Source organism: Loxodonta africana, chromosome 20, assembly GCF_030014295.1.
Source record: "Loxodonta africana isolate mLoxAfr1 chromosome 20, mLoxAfr1.hap2, whole genome shotgun sequence".
NCBI lineage: Eukaryota > Metazoa > Chordata > Mammalia > Proboscidea > Elephantidae > Loxodonta > Loxodonta africana.
The window spans coordinates 66,273,752-66,292,069 of record NC_087361.1 but is presented as its reverse complement, the minus strand read 5'-3'; the positions used below and the strand labels follow the sequence as shown (position 1 = coordinate 66,292,069).

Genomic DNA, 18,318 nt, shown 5'->3' with positions numbered 1-18,318 from the left:
TTCTTTATTCCATCCTTAATGTCTTCTATAATCCAGTCTTTTTTGAGCAGGGTATCGTTCAGTTTCCAAGTCTTTGATTTCTTTTCCCTGCTTTTCCTATTATTGATTTCCACTTTTATGGCCTTATGGTCAGGGAAGATGCTTTGTAATATTTCAGTGTTTTGGATTCTGCTAAGGCTTGCTTTATGACCTAATATGTGGTCTAGTCTAGAGAATGTTCCATGTGCACTAGAAAAGAAAGTATACTTGGTTGCTGTTCGGTGGCGTTTTCTGTGTATGTCTACAAGGTCAAGTTGGTTGATTGTGGCACTTAGATCTTCCGTGTCTTTATTGAGCTTCTTTATGAATGTCCTGTCCTTCACCGAAAGTGGTGTGTTGAAGTCTCCTACCATTATTGTGGAGCTGTCTATCTCACTTTTCAGTGCTGATAGAGTTTGTTTTATGTATCTTGCAGCCCTGTCATTGTATGCATAAATATTTAATATGGTTATATCTTCTTGGTGTATTGTCCCTTTAGTCATTATATAGTGTCCTTCCTTATCCTTTCTGATGGATTTAACTTTAAAGTCTATTTTGTCAGAAATTAATATTGCCATTCCTGCTCTTTTTTGATTGTTGTTTGCTTGACATATTTTTTTCCATCCTTTGAGTTTTAGTTTGTTTGTGTCTCTAAGTCTAAGGTATGTCTCTTGTAGGCAGCATATAGACGGATCTTGTTTTTTAATCCATTCTGCCACTCTCTGTCTCTTTATTGGTGCATTTAGTCCATTTACTTTCAGGGTAATTATGGATAGGTATGAATTTAGTGCTAACATTTTGATGTCTTTTTTTGTGTGTTGACAGTTTCTTTTTCCCACTTGATTTTACGTGCTGAGTGGATTTTCTTTATATATTGTCCTTTCCTCCTATTTGTTGTTGATTTTGTTTCTGCTGAGTCTGTATTTTTCCCTTGCATTTTATTTTTATGAGTAGGATAGTTTGTCTCCTTTGTGGTTACCTTATTATTTACCCCTATTTTTCTAAATTTAAAACTTACTTTTATTTCTTTGTATCGCCGTATCTTGGTCTCCATATGGAAGGTGTATGATTACATTTCTTAGTCCCTCTTTATTATTTTAATGTTGTCTTCTTTTATATAATAACATCGCCGTTACCCTGTGTTGGGCTTTTTTTTTTTTTTCTTCTTGCTTCGTTTTTTTGGATTTCCCTATCTGGGTTGAATTCTGGTTGCTCTGCCCAGTGTTTTAGTCTTGGGTTGATACCTGATATTATTGATTTTCTAACCAAAGAACTCCCTTTAGTATTTCTGGTAGTTTTGGTTTGGTTTTTACTAATTCCCTCAACTTGTGTTTATCTGGAAATGTCTTAATTTCACCTTCCTATTTGACAGTTTTGATGGATATATGATTCTTGGCAGGCAATTTTTTTCCTTCGATTTTTTAAATATGTCCTCCCATTGCCTCCTTGCCTGCATGGTTTCTGCCAAGTAGTCCCAGCTTATTCTTATTAACTCTCCCTTGTAGGTGACTTTTCTTTTACCCCTCGCTTGTCTTATAATTGTCTCTTTATCTTTGATTTTGGCAAGCTTGATTATAATATGTCTTGGTGACTTTCTTTTCAGATCTACCTTATGTGGAGTTCAATGAGCATCTTGGATAGATATCTTCTCATCTTTCACAATATCACGGAAATTTTCTGCCAACAAATCCTCAACAATTTTCTCTGTATTTTCTGTTATCCCTCCCTCTTCTGGTACTCCAATCACTCATAGATTATTTCTCTTGATAGAGTCCCATGTGATTCTTAGGTTTCTTAATTTTTTTTTAATTCTTTTACCTGATTTTTCTTCAAATATATTAGTGCCAATTGATTTATCTTCAAGTTCAGAAATTCTAGCTTCTACTTGCTCAATTCTGCTCCTCTGACTTTCTATGGAGTTATCTAATTCTGTAATTTTATTGTTAATCTTCTGAATTTCTGATTGCTGTCTGTCTGTGGATTTTTCCACTTTATTGAACTTTTCATTATGTTCTTAAATAATCTTTCTAATTTCTTCAGTTGCTTTATCTGTGTGTTCCTTGGCTTGTTCTGTGTATTGCCTCATTTCCTTCCTGATGTCTTGAAGGGTTCTGTATATTACACTTTTGTATTCTGCATCTGGTAATTCCAGGAATGCACTTTCATCTAAAAGATCCCTGGATTCTTTGTTTTGAGAGCCTGTTGAGGTGATCATGGCCTGTGTCTTTATGTGACTTGATATTGACTGTTGTCTCTGAGCCATCTATAAGTTATTGTATTAGTTTATGCTTGCTTACTGTGTCATAGCTGCTTGCTTTGTTTTCTTTTGGTACACCCCTATGGGTTGCTTGAGTGAGTTGGCTTGATTATTTTCACCTTTGGAGCTCTGGTGTCCTGTCCCCAGCAGGCTAGAGCTGTTATCAGGTATTTCAGTCTAGGAGTCCATTCAGTTTTCTTGTATGAATTCATCTCAGGTTTTCAGGTAGCTGATATCAAGTGTGTGGTACAGGCTCTGTCCTACAGTCTTAGAGGGGCAGGGATGATTGGCGTATATACCAGTATCTGATTGCAGCAGGGGGTCACGCTCTGAACAAGCAGGGAGCTGAGAACAGACCCCCGAGTGTCTCTGAGGAAAACGAGTCCCTGTTCCCTAGAGCATGCTGGTGGGTGGGTTCTGCAGACAAACCATGGGCACCCAAAGTTTTTGGTTGTAAAGACTGGGAGGTACCAGTCATCTTTGGACCCCTGTCGTGGGTGGCTGGGTGACCTGAGTGCAGCTACCAGTCCTTAGGTCCCTGTTGTGGGTAGGTGAGGACCTTGTTTAATAGGCAAAGCAATGTCAAACGTCAAACACCCACCTCTCCGCCACACAGCTGAAATGGTTGGAGTTTGCCAACAAGGGCCTATTCTCCAGACATAGGCCCACACAGGTCCATGCAGAAGGGAAAGGTGTTCAAGGTCCACGGACGGTTTATGCCTGGACAGGAGCCACTTCTGTCCTGAGCTCCCACTGTTAATGGAGCTAGCAAATTATCTTTTCCCTGCAGTTGCAAATTTTTTCCTTCCCCAAGGCCAGAAGGTTGGCTCTAGGTGCTCACCAGGGTCTATCTCAGTCCCAGGGACTCAGCCGCTGAAGCCAGCTTGGGCGGGGGGAGGGGGGGGGACAGTAAAATATATGCAAGTACTTAGCTTTTGCCAGAAGTGCCATTCTTCTCAGGTTCCAGAGGTGTGACTGGGCTGTGTGGCTGGCTGCTTCTCTCTGAGGAAACTATAGCCGAATGCTAGTGCCAGCCCGCCACCGCAGCCACCGCTCAGGGAATGGTGCCTGAGGGCTCCCCGCGATTCAGGTCAGGTAACTCCTCTCACTTCTGAACGGCCTCTTCCTCCCCCTGCCCCTCAGTTCATTGTCTAAGCTTGCTTTTGATGCTCAGGGCTCCCAGCTTGTCACAAATATACTCGTTTCACTTGTTTTTTCGGGTCTTTGTTGTAAAGAGGGCTCGACGGAAGCATCTATCTATTCCGCCATCTTGGCTCTGCCTCCAATAAAAAAGTTTTTATGTGAACAATAAGAAGTAAGAATATGATGATATCCTGATTTATGTTGAAAGTACCAGTATAAATTGGCAAAAGCCCTTATGAAAAACAAGTATTCAATATGTGTAGAGAATAATACAAATGTTCGTGCCCATTAGCCCTTGTAGGAATCTGAACGAATTAATGTAAAATATTAATTTTTATAGTTAAAGGAAAAAACTTAAAATTAATGCAAAATTTTTTTTTTGTATTTTTATCAAGGGTTTCATAATAAAATAGAAATGACTTAAGCATAGAAAATGCTAAATAAACTATAATACATCCACTAGAACTGATTATATTGGTTTGTCCCTATGTAATTTGCATTTCTATGTATCATAAAAAAAAAAAAACTAAAAACTTAGATGCATGGAAAAACATACCATGAGAGAATATACCAGAATGCTCAGGGTATTACCATTATGGGTCATATCTTTCATTTTTTCCGTCATGCAAATTTCTACTTCGATTATGTTACTTTTATGATAAAAATATTAATTTAAGAAGAGAAACAGTAAAGATATTTCAGAGCATACAAAAGGATGGAATACTCCCAAACTCATTGTATGAAGCCAGCATAACCCTGATACCAAAACTATACACACAAAAAAGAAAATTACAGACCAATGTCCCTCATGAACATAGATACAAAAATCCTCAACAAAATTCTAGCCAATAGAATTCAACAATATCAAAAAAATAATTCACTGTGACCAAGTGGGATTCATATTAGGTATGCAGGAATGGTTCAACATTAGAAAAACAATCAATGTAATCTACCACATAAATAAAAGACAAGAACCACATGATCCTATCAATTGAGGCAGAAAAGGCATTTGACAAAGTCCAACACATATTCATGATTAAAAACTCTCAGCAAAATAGGAATAGAAGGAAAATTCCTCAACATAATAAAGAGCATTTATACAAAGCCAACAGCCAACATCATCCTAAATGGAGAGAAGCTGAAAGCATTCTGCTTGAGAACAGACAAGGATGCCCTTTTTCACCATTCTTATTCAACATTATGCTGGAGGTCCTAGCCAGGGTAGTTAGGCTACAAAAAGAAATAAAGGGCATCCAAAGCGGTAAGGAAGACGTATCCCTATTTGCAGATAATATGATCTTATACACAGAAAACCCACATGGAGCAAGAAAACCACTGGAACTAATAGAAGGTTTCAGCAAAGAATCAAGATACAAGATAAACATACAAAAATCAGTTGGATTCCTCTACACCAATGAAGAGAACATCAAAGAAATCATCAAATCAATACCACTTACAATAGCCCCCAAGAAGATAAAATACTTAGGAATAAATTTAACCAGAGACATAAAAGACCTCTACAAAGAAAACTACAAGACACTACTGCAAGAAACCAAAAGGGACCTATGTAAGTGGAAAAACATACCTTGCTCGTGAATAGGAAGACTCAACATTGTGAAAATGTCTATTCTACCTAAGGCAATCTACAGATCCAATGCAATCTTGATCCAAATTCCAATGGCATTTTTTAATGAGATGGAGAAATAAATCACCAGCTTCATTTGGAAAGGGAAGAGGCCCCAGATAAGTAAAACATACTGAAAAAGAAGAACAAAGTGGGAGGCCTCACACTACCTCATTTTAGAACTTATGATACCACCACAGTAGTCAAAACAGCCTGGTACTGGTACAACAACAGATACATAGACCAATGGAACAGAATTGAGAATCCAGACATAAATCCATCCATATATGAGCAGCCGATATTTGACAAAGGTCCAAAGTCAGTTAAATGGGGAAAAGACAGTCTCTTTAACAAATGGTGCTGGCCTAACTTTATATCCATGTGCAAAAAAAATGGAACAAGAACCATACCTCACGCCATGCACAAAAACTAACTCAAAATGGATCAAAGACCTAAATATAAACTCTAAAACAATAAAGATCATGCAAGAAGAAACAGGGACAATGCTAGGAGCCCTAATACATGGCATAAACAGTATACAAAACATTACTAAGAACGCTGAAGAAAAACTAGATAATTGGGAGCTCTTAAAAATCAAACACGCTATTCCAAAGACTTCACCAGAAGAGTAAAAAGACAACCTACAGACTGGGAAAAAAATTTTGCCTATGACAAAGCCTATCAGTGTCTAATCTCTAAAATCTACAAGATACTGTAAAACCTCAACAACAAAAAGACAAATAATCCAATTAAAAATGGGCAAAGGATATGAACAGTCACTTCACCAAAGAAGACATTCAGGCGGCTAACAGATACATGAGTAAATGCTCATAATCGTTAGCCATTAGAGAAATGCAAATCAAAACTACAATGAGATACCATTTCACACTAACAGGGCTGGCATTAATCCAAAAAACACAAAATAATAAATGTTGGAGAGGTTGTGGAGAGACCGGAACACTTATACACTGATGGTGGGAATGTAAAATGATACAACCACTTTGGAAATTGCTTTGGCACTTTCTTAGGAAGCTATAAATAGAACTACCATATGATCCAGCGATCCCACTCCTTGAAATATATCCTAGAGAAATGAAAGCCTTCATACAAATAGATATACGCACACTCATGTTCATTGCAGCACTGTTTACAATAGCAAAAGGATGGAAACAACCAAGGTGCCCATCAACGGATGAATGGATAAACAAATTATGGTATATTCACACAATGGAATACAGCATAGCAATAGAGAACAATGATGAATCCGTGAAATATAACATGGAGGAATCTGGAAGGCATTATGTTGAGTGAAATCAATCAGTTGCAAAAGGACAAATAGGGTATGAGATCACTATTACAAGACCTCAAGAAAAGTTTTAAACACAGAAGAAAACATTCCTTGGTCGTTACGAGGGTGGGGAGGGAAAAAAGGAGAGGGGTATTCACTAATTAGATAGACAAGAATTATTTTAGGTAAAGGGAAGGACCATACACAATACAGGGGAAGTCAGCACAGCTGGACTAACCCAAAAGCTAAGAAGTTTCCTGAATACAACCAAACACTTTGAGGGACAGAGTAGCAGGGGCGGGGCTCTGGGGACCATGGTTTTAGGGACATCTAGGCCAATTTTTTTTTTCTTTAGGCCAATTTGCATAACAAAGTGTATTAAGAAAATGTTCTGCATCCCACTTTGATGAGTGGCATCTGGGGTCTTAAAAGCTAGCAAGCGGCCATTTAAGATGCATCAAACTTATCTCAACCCACATGGAGCAAAGGAGAATGAAGAACACCAAAGGCGCAAGGAAAATATCAGCCCAAGAGAAAGGGCCACATAAACCAGACAGTCCATCAGCCTGAGACAGGAAGAACTAGATGGTGCCCAGTTTCTACCAATGACTTTCCTGACAGGGAACACAACACAGAATCCCTGATGGAGCAGGAGAAAAGTGGGATGCAGACCTCAAATTCTTGTAAAAAGGCCAGACTTAATGGTCTGACTGAGAGTGGAGGGAACCCTGGACTCTCTGTTATTCCAAAACTAAAACCATTCTCAAAGTCAACTCTTCAGACAAAGATTAGACTGACCTACAAGACATAAAATGATACAGGTGAGGGGTGTGCTTCTAGCTCAAGTAGACACATGAGACTATGTGGGCAGCTCCTGTCTGGAGGCCAGATGAGAAGACAAAGCAGGACAAGAGCTGGTTGAATGGACACAAGAAATACAGAGTGGAGAAAAGGAGCGTGCTGTCACATTGTAGGGAGAGCAACCAGAGTCACATAACAATATATGTATTAAGTTTTTGTATGAGAAACTGACTTGAATTGTAAACTTTCCCTTAAAGCACAATAAAAAACAAAAATCACTTATCAAAAAAAAGAAAAAACAAGTTTGACTAATCGCACAAGATAAAATGAGATTGCGTACGTGAAACCAATGGCATTTTATATTTGAATAAAAAAAAAAAAAGACTGCTGGAAAAACACTCTATAACTGAGAGATCCTGTTTTACCATGTTGTGCGCCAGACTAATGTTTTGTGCCTTTTGTCTTCCTTTTAGGCACACGTGACGTTCTCGTAGTTGGTAAGTTTTATTAAGGGCTGGCTGAGGAACTCTAGTATCTTCTAACAGTAAGTATTTACTTATAATAAATAAAATGTAAAAGAACAGATTGAAATATCTTTTTTTTTTTTTTTTTTAATTTTTATTAAGCTTCAAGTGAACATTTACCATTCCAATCAGTCTGTCACATGTAGGTTTACATACATCTTACTCCCTTCTCCCACTTGCTCTCCCCCATTGAGTCAGCCCTTACAGTCTCTCGTTTCGTGCCAATTTTACCATCTTCCCTCTCTCTCTATCTTCCCATCCCCCCTCCAGTCAAAAGTTGCCAACACACTCTCCCGTGTCCACCTGATTTAATTAGCTCACTCTTCATCAGTATCTCTCTCCCCCCCACTGACCAGTCCTTTTCATGCCTGATGAGTTGTCTTCGGGGATGGTTCCTGTCCTGTGCCATCAGAAGTTCTGGGGAGCATTATCTCTGGGATTCCTCTAGTCGCAATCATACCATTAGGTGTGGTCTTTTCATGAGAATTTGGGGTCTGCATCCCATTGGTCTCCTGCTCCCTCAGGAGTTGTCTGTTGTGTTCCCTGACAGGGCAGACATCGATTGTGGCCGGGCACCAACTAGTTCTTCTGGTCTCAGGATAATGTAGGTCTCTGGTTCAAGTGGCCCTTTCTGTCTCTTGGGTTCTTAGTTGTCGTGTGACCTTGGTGTTCTTCCTTTGCCTTTGCTCCCGGTGGGTTGAGACCAATTAATGTATTTTAGATGGCTGCTTGTTGGCATTTAGGACCCCAGGTGCCACAATTCAAAGTGGGATGCAGAGTGTTTTCATAATAGAATTGTTTTGCCCATTGACTTAGAAGTCCCCTCAAACCAAGTTCCCCAGACCCCAGCCCCTGCTTCGCTGACCTTTGAAGCTTTCATTTTATCTCGGAAACCTCTTTACTTTTAATCCAGTCCAATTAGGCTGACCTTCCTTGTTTTGAGTGTTGTCTTTCCCTTCACCCAAAGCAGTTCCCATCTACAGATTGATCAATAAAAAGCCCTCTCCCTCCCTCCCTACCTCCCTCCCCCCTTTGTAACCACAAAAGTATGTGTTCTTTTCCGTTTTTTCTATTTCTCAAGATCTTATAATAGTGGTCTTATACAATATTTGTCCTTTTGCAACTGACTCATTTCGCTCAGCATAATGCCTTCCAGATTCCTCCATGTTATGAAATGTTTCAGAGATTCGTCACTGTTCTTTATCGATGCGTAGTATTCCATTGTGTGAATATACCACAATTTATTTACCCATTCGTCCGTTGATGGACATCTTGGTTGCTTCCAGCTTTTTGCTATTGTAAACAGAGCTGCAATAAACATGGGTGTGCATATATCTGTTTGTGTGAAGGGTCTTGTATCTTTAGGGTATATTCCGAGGAGTGGGATTTCTGGGTTGTATGGTAGTTCTATTTCTAACTGTTTAAGATAACGTCAAATGGATTTCCAAAGTGGTTGTACCGTTTTACAATCCCACCAGCAGTGTATGAGAGTTCCAGTCTCTCCGCAGCCTCTCCAACATTTATTATTTTGTGTTTTTTGAATTAATGCCAGTCTAGTTGGTGTCAGATGGAATCTCATCGTAGTTTTAATTTGCATTTCTCTAATGGCTAATGATCGAGAGCATTTTCTCATGTATCTGTTGGCTGCTTGAATATCTTCCTTAGTGAAATGTGTGTTCATATCCTTTGCCCACTTCTTGATTGGGTTGTTTGTCATTTTGTGGTTGAGTTTTGACAGAGTCATGTAGATTTTAGAGATCAGGCGCTGGTCTGAGATGTCATAGCTGAATATTCTTTCCCAGTCTGTAGGTGGTCTTTTTACTCTTTTGGTGAAGTCTTTAGATGAGCATAGGTGTTTGATTTTTAGGAGCTCCCAGTTATCTGGTTTCTCTTCATCATTTTTGGTAATGTTTTGTATTCTGTTTATGCCCTGTATTAGGGCTCCTAGGGTAGATCCTATTTTTTCTTCCATGATTTTTATCGTTTTAGTCTTTATGTTTAGGTCTTTGATCCACTTGGAGTTAGTTTTTGTGCATGGTGTGAGGTATGGGTCCTGTTTCATTCTTTTGCAAATGGATATCCAGGTATGCCAGCACCATTTGTTAAAAAGACTATTATTTCCCCAATTGACTGACACTGGTCCTTTGTCAAATATCAGCTGCTCATAAACGGATGGATTTATATCTGGATTCTCAATTCTGTTCCATTGGTCTATGTGCCTGTTGTTGTACCAGTACCAGGCTGTTTTGACTACTGTAGCTATATAATAGGTTCTGAAATCAGGTAGGGTGAGGCCTCCCACTTTCTTCTGCTTTTTCAGTAATGTTTTGCTTATCCGGGGGTTCTTTCCTTTCCATATGAAATTAGTGATTTGTTTCTCTATTCCCTTAAAGTATGACATTGGTATTTGGATTGGAAGTGCGTTGTATGTATAAATGGCTTTTGGTAGAATAGACATTTTTACTATGTTAAGTCTTCCTATCCATGAGCAGGGTATGTTTTTCCATTTAAGTGTGTCCTTTTGAATTTCTTGTAGCAGAGTTTTATAGTTTTCTTTGTATAGGTCTTTTACGTCCTTGGTAAGATTTATTCCTAAGTATTTTATCTTCTTGGGGGCTACTGTGAATGGTATTGATTTGGTTATTTCCTCTTCGGTGTTTTTTTTGTTGATGTAGAGGAATCCAAGTGATTTTTGTATGTTTATTTTATATCCTGAGACTCTTCCAAACTCTTCTATTAGTTTCAGTAGTTTTCTGGAGGATTTCTTAGGGTTTTCCATGTATACGATCATGTCATCTGCAAATAGTGATAGCTTTACTTCCTCCTTACCAATCTGGATACCCTTTATTTCTTTGTCTAGCCTAATTGCCCTGGCTAGGACTTCAAGTACGATGTTGAATAAGAGCGGTGATAAAGGGCATCCTTGTCTGGTTCCCGTTCTCAAGGGAAATGCTTTCAGGTTCTCTCCATTTAGAGTGATATTGGCCGTTGGCTTTGCATATATGCCCTTTATTATGTTGAGGAATTTTCCTTTAATTCCTATTTTGGTTAGAGTTTTTATCATAAATGGGTGTTGGACTTTGTCAAATGCCTTTTCTGCATCAATTGATAAGATCATGTGGTTTTTATCTTTTGTTTTATTTATGTGATGGATTACATTAATGGTTTTTCTGATATTAAACCAGCCTTGCATACCTGGTATAAATCCCACTTGATCAGGGTGTATTATTTTTTTGATGTGTTGTTGGATTCTATTGGCTAGAATTTTGTTAAGGATTTTTGCCTCTATGTTCATGAGGGATATAGGTCTAAAATTTTCTTTTTTTGTAATGTCTTTACCTGGTTTTGGTATCAGGGAGATGGTAGCTTCATAGAATGAGTTGGGTAGTATTCCGTCTTTTTCTATACTTTGAAATACCTTCAATAGTAATGGTGTTAAGTCTTCTCTGAAGGTTTGGTAGAACTCTGCAGTGAAGCCATCTGGGCCAGGACTTTTTTTTGTTGGGAGTTTTTTGATTACCGTTTCAATCTCTTTTTTTGTTATGGGTCTATTTAGTTGTTCTACTTCTGAATGTGTTAGTTTAGGTAAGTCGTATTGTTCCAAGAATTTATCCATTTCGTCTAGGTTTTCAAATTTGTTAGAGTACAATTTTATGTAGTAATCTGATATGATTCTTTTGATTTCATTTGGTTCTGTTGTGATGTGGTCCTTCTCGTTTCTTATTCGGGTTATTAGTTTCCTTTCCTGTTTTTCTTTAGTCAGTCTAGCCAATGGTTTATCAATTTTGTTAATTTTTTCAAAGAACCAGCTTTTGGCTTTGTTAATTCTTTCAATTGTTTTTCTGTTCTCTAATTCATTTAGTTCAGCTCTAATTTTTATTATTTGTTTTCTTCGGGTGCCTGATGGATTCTTTTGTTGCTCACTTTCTATTTGTTCAAGTTGTAGGGACAGTTCTCTGATTTTGGCTCTTTCTTCTTTTTGTATGTGTGCATTTATTGATATAAATTGGCCTCTGAGCACTGCTTTTGCTGTGTCCCAGAGGTTTTGATAGGAAGTATTTTCATTCTCGTTGCTTTCTAAGAATTTCCTTATTCCCTCCTTGATGTCTTCTATAACCCAGTCTTTTTTCAGGAGGGTATTGTTCATTTTCCAAGTATTTGATTTCTTTTCCCTAGTTTTTCTGTTATTGATTTCTAGCTTCATTGCCTTGTGGTCTGAGAAGATGCTTTGTAATATTTCGATGTTTTGGATTCTGGAAAGATTTGTTTTATGCCCTAATATGTGGTCTATTCTAGAGAATGTTCCATGTGCGCTAGAAAAAAAAGTATATTTTGCAGCAGTTGGGTGGAGAGTTCTGTATAAGTCAATGAGGTCAAGTTGGTTGATTGTTGTAAGTAGGTCTTCCGTGTCTCTGTTGAGCTTCTTACTGGATGTCCTGTCCTTCTCCGAAAGTGGTGTGTTGAAGTCTCCTACTATATATGTGGAGGTGTCTATCTCACTTTTCAATTCTGTTAAAATTTGATTTATGTATCTTGCAGCCCTGTCATTAGGTGCATAAATATTTAATATGGTTATGTCTTCCTGATCAATTGTCCCTTTTATCATTATATAGTGTCCTTCTTTATCCTTTGTGGTGGATTTAAGTCTAAAGTCTATTTTGTCAGAAATTAATATTGCTACTCCTCTTCTTTTTTGCTTATTGTTTGCTTGATATATTTTTTTCCATCCTTTGAGTTTTAGTTTGTTTGTGTCTCTAAGTCTAAGGTGTGTCTCTTGTAGGCAGCATATAGATGGATCGTGTTTTTTTATCCAGTCCGTGACTCTCTGTTTCTTTATTGGTGCATTTAGTCCATTTACATTCAGCGTAATTATAGATAAGTAAGTTTTTAGTGCTGTCATTCTGATGCCTTTTCATGTGTGTTGTTGGCCATTTCATTTTCCACATGCTTTTTTGTGCTGAGACGTTTTTCTTAGTAGCTTGTGAGATCCTCATTTTCATAATGTTTAACTTTGTGTTTATTGAGTCGTTACGTTTTTCTTGGCTTTTTTCTTGAGTTATGGAATTGATATTCCTTTTTGTGGTTACCTTTTTATTTACCCCTATTTTTCTAAGTAAAAACCTAACTTGTATCCTTCTATTTCGCCTTGTATCACTCTCCATCTGGCAGTTCAATGCCTCCTATATTTAGTCCCTCTTTTTGATTATTTTGATCGTTTATCTATTGATTTCCATGATTTCCTGTTGTGTGTATTATTTTGTTTATTTATTTATTTTTTAGAATTAGTCTTAATTTGTTTGTTTTTGTGCTTTCCCTGTTTGAGTTGCGTTGATATCAGGACATTCTGTTATGTGACCTTGTATTGTGCTGGTACCTGATATTATTGGTCATCCGGCCAAACAATCTCCTTTAGCATTTCTTGCAGTCTTGGTTTAGTTTTTGCAAATTCTCTAAACTTGTGTTTATCTGTAAATATCTTAATTTCTCCTTCATATTTCAGAGAGAGTTTTGCTGGATATATGATCCTTGGTTGGCAGTTTTTCTCGTTCAGTGCTCTGTATATGTCGTCCCATTCCCTTCTTGCCTGCATGGTTTCTGCTGAGTAGTCTGAACTTATTCTTATTGATTCTCCCTTGAAGGAAACCTTTCTTTTCTCCCTGGCTGCTTTTAAAATTTTCTGTTTGTCTTTGGTTTTGGCAAGTTTGATGATGATATGTCTTGGTGTTTTTCTTTTTGGATCAATCTTAAATGGGGTTCGATGAGCATCTTGGATAGATATCCTTTCGTCTTTCATGATGTCAGGGAAGTTTTGTGTCAGGAGTTCTTCAACTATTTTCTCTGTGTTTTCTGTCCCCCCTCCCTGTTCTGGGACTCCAATCACTCCCAAGTTATCCTTCTTGATAGAGTCCCACATGATTCTTAGGGTTTCTTCATTTTTTTTAATTCTTTTATCTGATTTTTTTTTTTAGCTATGTTGGTGTTGTTTCCCTGGTCCTCCAGATGTCCCAGTCTACATTCTAATTGCTCGAGTCTGCTCCTCTGACTTTCTATTGCGTTGTCAAATTCTGTAATTTTATTGTTAATCTTTTGGATTTCTACATGCTGTCTCTCTATGGATTCTTGCAACTTGTTAATTTTTCCACTATGTTCTTGAATAATCTTTTTGAGTTCTTCAACAGTTTTATCAGTGTGTTCCTTGGCTTTTTCTGCATTTATCCTAATTTCATTTGTGATATCTTTAAGCATTCTGTAAATTAGTTTTTTATATTCTGTATCTGATAATTCCAGGATTGTATCTTCATTTGGGAAAGATTTTGATTCTTTTGTTTGGGGGGTTGGAGAAGCTGTCATGGTCTGTTTCTTTATGTGGTTTGATATGGACTGCTGTCTCCGAGCCATCACTGGGAAACTAGATTTTCCAAGTAGTCAGCTAAAAAAAAATGCAGTCAGATCCCTATCTGAATTCTCTCTCTGGCTCCGGGTATTTGGATGTTAATGGGGTCGCCTGAGGAGGGTGGGGGAGGGATCTGAGAGCTAGGAGTGTAGCACCACAGAATATAGAGCTGAACACCACGTTCACGCTCCGCCCCCGTTCGCCAAAATCTGGGCTGGACGGGTCCCTGGCTAGGACACTGCTTTCCTTGCTCGGAAACCAGTCACTTCCTCCTGGGGACTTCCTCCGGTGCGCGGCACCGCTCATGGGCACTGGGTGGGCGTTTCCCGCACGCACAGGTGGGCCCGCCCCCAGGGTCTATTCAGGCGATTATAATTGGGTCCCGCAGTCACGCCCCGCCTGTGCGCGCACCCAAATCCCAGCGGGATGACTTCCGGGTTGAGACGCTGCTTTCCCCGTTCCGGAACCAGTCACTTCCTCCCGGGGACTTCTCCTTCCGGAGCGCCACACCTCTCGCGCGAACTGGGTTGGCGTCACCTGCACGGCCAGGTGGGCCCGCCCCCTGGGTCAATTCAGGGCAATAAAAATGGACTCCGCGCTCACGCCCCGCTCATGCGCGCGCCCAAGTCCTGGCAGGACGTCACCCCGTCTGGGACGCTACTTTCTGCGCTTCGGGACCAATCACTTCCTCCCGGGGACTTCTCCTTCCGGTGTGCCACACCTCTCGCGCAAACTGGGAGGGCGTCACTCGCACAACCAGGTGGTCCTGCCCCCTGGGTCAATTCAGGGTAATAAAAATGGACCCCGCGCTCATGCCCCGCCCGCGCGCGCGCGCGCCCAGATCCCAGCGGAATGGCTCCCCGTCTGGGATGCTGCTTTCCCTGCTTTGAGACCAGACACTTCCGGGGATTTCTCTCTCTGGTGTGCCGCACCGCACGCGCGGACTGGGTGTGCGTCTTCCCGCACGAACGTGTGGGCCCCGCCCTGGGGTCACTTTAGGGAAATATAGTTGACCCCCCCCCCCGCTCGCGCCCCGTCGGCTTCTTGCCTAACTCCCGGCGGGACGGCACCCCAGCTGGGACGCTGTTCTCCCCCCTCCCAGATCAGTCACTGCCTCCCGGGTGCTTCTCCCTCCGGCTGGGCCCCTACGCTGCCCGCGCCAACCTGCTAGACTTCCTCCCGGGATGGGTTCGGGGGGCAAGGGTTGGGCCCCCTTTCTGTGCCGTCTGCCCCCCTGGGCTCTGCCCCAGATCGAGCTCCGAAGGTCACCTGCCTGGTGCGCTGGCTCCTAGTTCTGAAAACAGTCGCTGTCTGCCCGTATTTGTTCGTTTTCCGTCTCTAAGTCTGTGCTTGTTGTTCAGAGTTCGTAGATTGTTATGTATGTGATCGATTCCCTTGTTTTTCCGAGTCTTTGTTGCAAGAGGGATCCACGGTAGCGTCCACCTAGTCCGCCATCTTGGCCCCGGATCTCTGAAATATCTTTTATTGCAAATTCAATTACAAAGAAAATAGCCAAAATACCTTAAGTATATCCCACCTGAATTTAGAGACCATCTCAAGAATAGATTTGATGCATTGAACACTAAGGACTGAAGACCACATGAGTTGTGGAATGACATCAAGGACATACATGAAAAAGAGCAAAAAGTCATTTAAAAAAGAGGAAAGAGAGAAGATCAAAATGGATGTCAGAAGAGACTCTGAAACTTGCTCTTGAACGTAGAGCAGCTAAAACGAATGGAAGAAATGATGAAGTAAAAGAGCTAAGCAGATTTCAAAGGGCAGCTCGAGAAGACAAAGTGAAGTATTACAATGACATGTGCGAAGACATGGAGATAGAAAACTAAAAGGGAAGAACACACTAAGCATTTCTCAAGCTGAAAGAATTGAAGAATAAATTGCAACATTGAAGTTGCAATATTGAAGAATTATATGGGCAAAATGTTGAACAACGGACGATACAGGAAGCATCAAAAGAGATGGAAGGAATGCAGAGTCACTGTACCAAAAAGAATTGGCTGACATTCAACCATTTCAGGAGGTAGCCTATGATCAAGGACCAATGGTAGTGAAGGAAAAAAGTCCAAGCTGAAGGCATTGGTGAAAAACAAGACTTCAGGAATTGACAGAATATCAGTTGAGATGTTTCAACAGGTGCAGTATTGGAGGTGCTCACTTGTCTATGCCAAGAAATTTGGAAGACAGCTACCTGGCCAACCAACTGGAAGAGATCCATATTTGTGCCCATTCCAAAGAAAGGTGATCCAACAGAATGCGGAAATTATCCAACAATATCATTAATATCACCCACAAGTAAAATTTGGTTGAAGATAATTCAAAAACAATTGCAGCAGTACATTGACAGGGAAGTGCCAGAAATTCAAGCTGGGTTCCGAAGAGGACGGGATATCATTGCTGATGTCACATGGATCTTGACTGAAAGCAGAGAGTACCAGAAAGATGTTTACTTGTGTTTTGTTGACTATGTAAAGGCATTTGACTGTGTGGATCATAACAAATTATGGATAACATTGGCAAGAATGGGAATTCCAGAACACTCAATTGTGCTCATGAGGAGCCTGTACATAGATGGAGAGGCAGTTGTTCAAACAGACTAAGAGGATATCGCATGGTTTAAAATCAGGAAAGGTGTGTGACAGAGTTGTATCCTTTCACCATACTTATTCAATCTATATGCTGAGCAAATAATCTGAGAAGCTGGACCATATGAAGAAAGAACTCAGCATGAGGATTGGAGGCAGACTCATTAACAACCTGAGATGTGCGGATGATATAACATTGCTTGCTGAAAGTGAAGAGGACTTAAGTACTTACTGATAAACATCAAAGACTACAGCCTTCAGTATGGATTACACCTCAACACAAAGAAGATAAAAATCCTCACAAGTGGACCAATAAGCCACATCATGACAAACAGAGAAAAGATTGAAGTTGTCAAGGGTTTCATTTTACTTGGATCTGCAATCAACGCCCATGGAAGCAGCAGTCAGGAAATCAAATGACATATTGCATTGGTCAAATCTACGGCAAAAGACCTCCTTAAAGTGGACACAGGAAACCTGGGGTGGAGAGGGGGAATGTGTTGTCACATTGCAGGGATTGCAACTAGTGTCACATGACAGCATGTGTATAAAATTTTGTATAAGAGATTTAACTTGAGCTGTAAACTTTCACCCTAAAGCACAATTTAAAAAAAAAAAAAGTTCAAAAGTAAAGATGTCGCTTTAAGGACTGAGGTGCACCTGACCTAAGCCATGCTGTTTTCAGTCGCCTTGTATGTAAGTGACAGCTAGACAATGATTAAGGAAAACCTTTGAATTTTGGTGTTGGCAAAGAATATTGAATATACCATGGACTGCCAGAAGAACAAACAAATCTGTCTTGGAAGAAGTACAACCAGAATGCTCTTTAGAAACAAGCATGGCTAAACTTCATCTACTTACTTTGGGCATGTTATCAGGAAGGATCAGTCCCTGGAAAAAGACATCAAGCTGGGGAAAGCAGAGGGTCAGCGAAAGAGAGGAAGACCCTCAACGAGATGATTGACACAGTAGCTGCAATGATGGGCTCGAACATAGCAACAATTGTAAGGATGGCGCAGGACTGGTCAGTGTTTCGTTCTGTTGTACATATGGTTGCTATGGTCAGAACCGACTCAACGACAGCATGGTGTTATGAAACAGGTATCCTCATATGCATGTAGAGTAAGGACCCTTCATCGTAGGTTCTTTACTTTTGTTGCAACATCATAAATGAATAATCATTCTTCGGTATCAAAAATTCTTTATTTAAATGTGACTAGAGAACAGAACTTCCTATTTGGCTTATAACCTGGGAACATGATTCTGGATGGTAGTCATGACCACTTACACAAATTGAAAGGCACAAAGACTGGTTTTCCAAGCCTATTTCTGTGATCTGCCTATATCATAGAAATAGTTTTGTGATAAGTTTTCTTCAAAGAGAATTAGTAGACTCTCTTGTGTAGGATGGTCTGTGCCTTACGCCTCGTGCAAGAGGCATGTACAGGATGAGTAGAGCTGGAGCCCAGGAGCCCCAGTGCTGGTTCTTACCACCCACGTATTGAAAGGCTGCTGTTGGACTAAAGGTTACAAAACTGTTCTGCTCACCCCTTAGCAATAGCCTTATGGGAGTAAGACTGGTACTCTACATTAAATCTGGAGTAGGGGAGACATCTGAAAGATAAACCTGTGTGGGGGAGTGTTTAAAAAATAATTTATAGTACAG

The 18,318-nt window shown here is 40.0% G+C and overlaps 1 protein-coding gene across 5 annotated transcripts in view; it reads left to right on the top strand.

Annotated features, from left to right (window-relative positions):
• CR1 (complement C3b/C4b receptor 1 (Knops blood group)) overlaps positions 1–18,318 on the top strand; it is a 130,654-nt gene that overhangs the window by 103,334 nt on the left and 9,002 nt on the right. For 4 of the 5 annotated variants that reach the window (XR_010318748.1, XM_023548392.2, XM_023548391.2 and 1 more), the window contains one exon: positions 7,605–7,628. The exons of the other annotated variant lie outside the window; for it this stretch is intronic. Coding sequence is in view for 3 of the 4 variants with exons in the window: in XM_023548392.2 (XP_023404160.2) it covers positions 7,605–7,628 (24 nt within the window). In the remaining variant the exon portion in view is untranslated. The remainder of the gene's footprint in view (positions 1–7,604; positions 7,629–18,318) is intronic. 5 annotated transcript variants of the gene reach the window in all.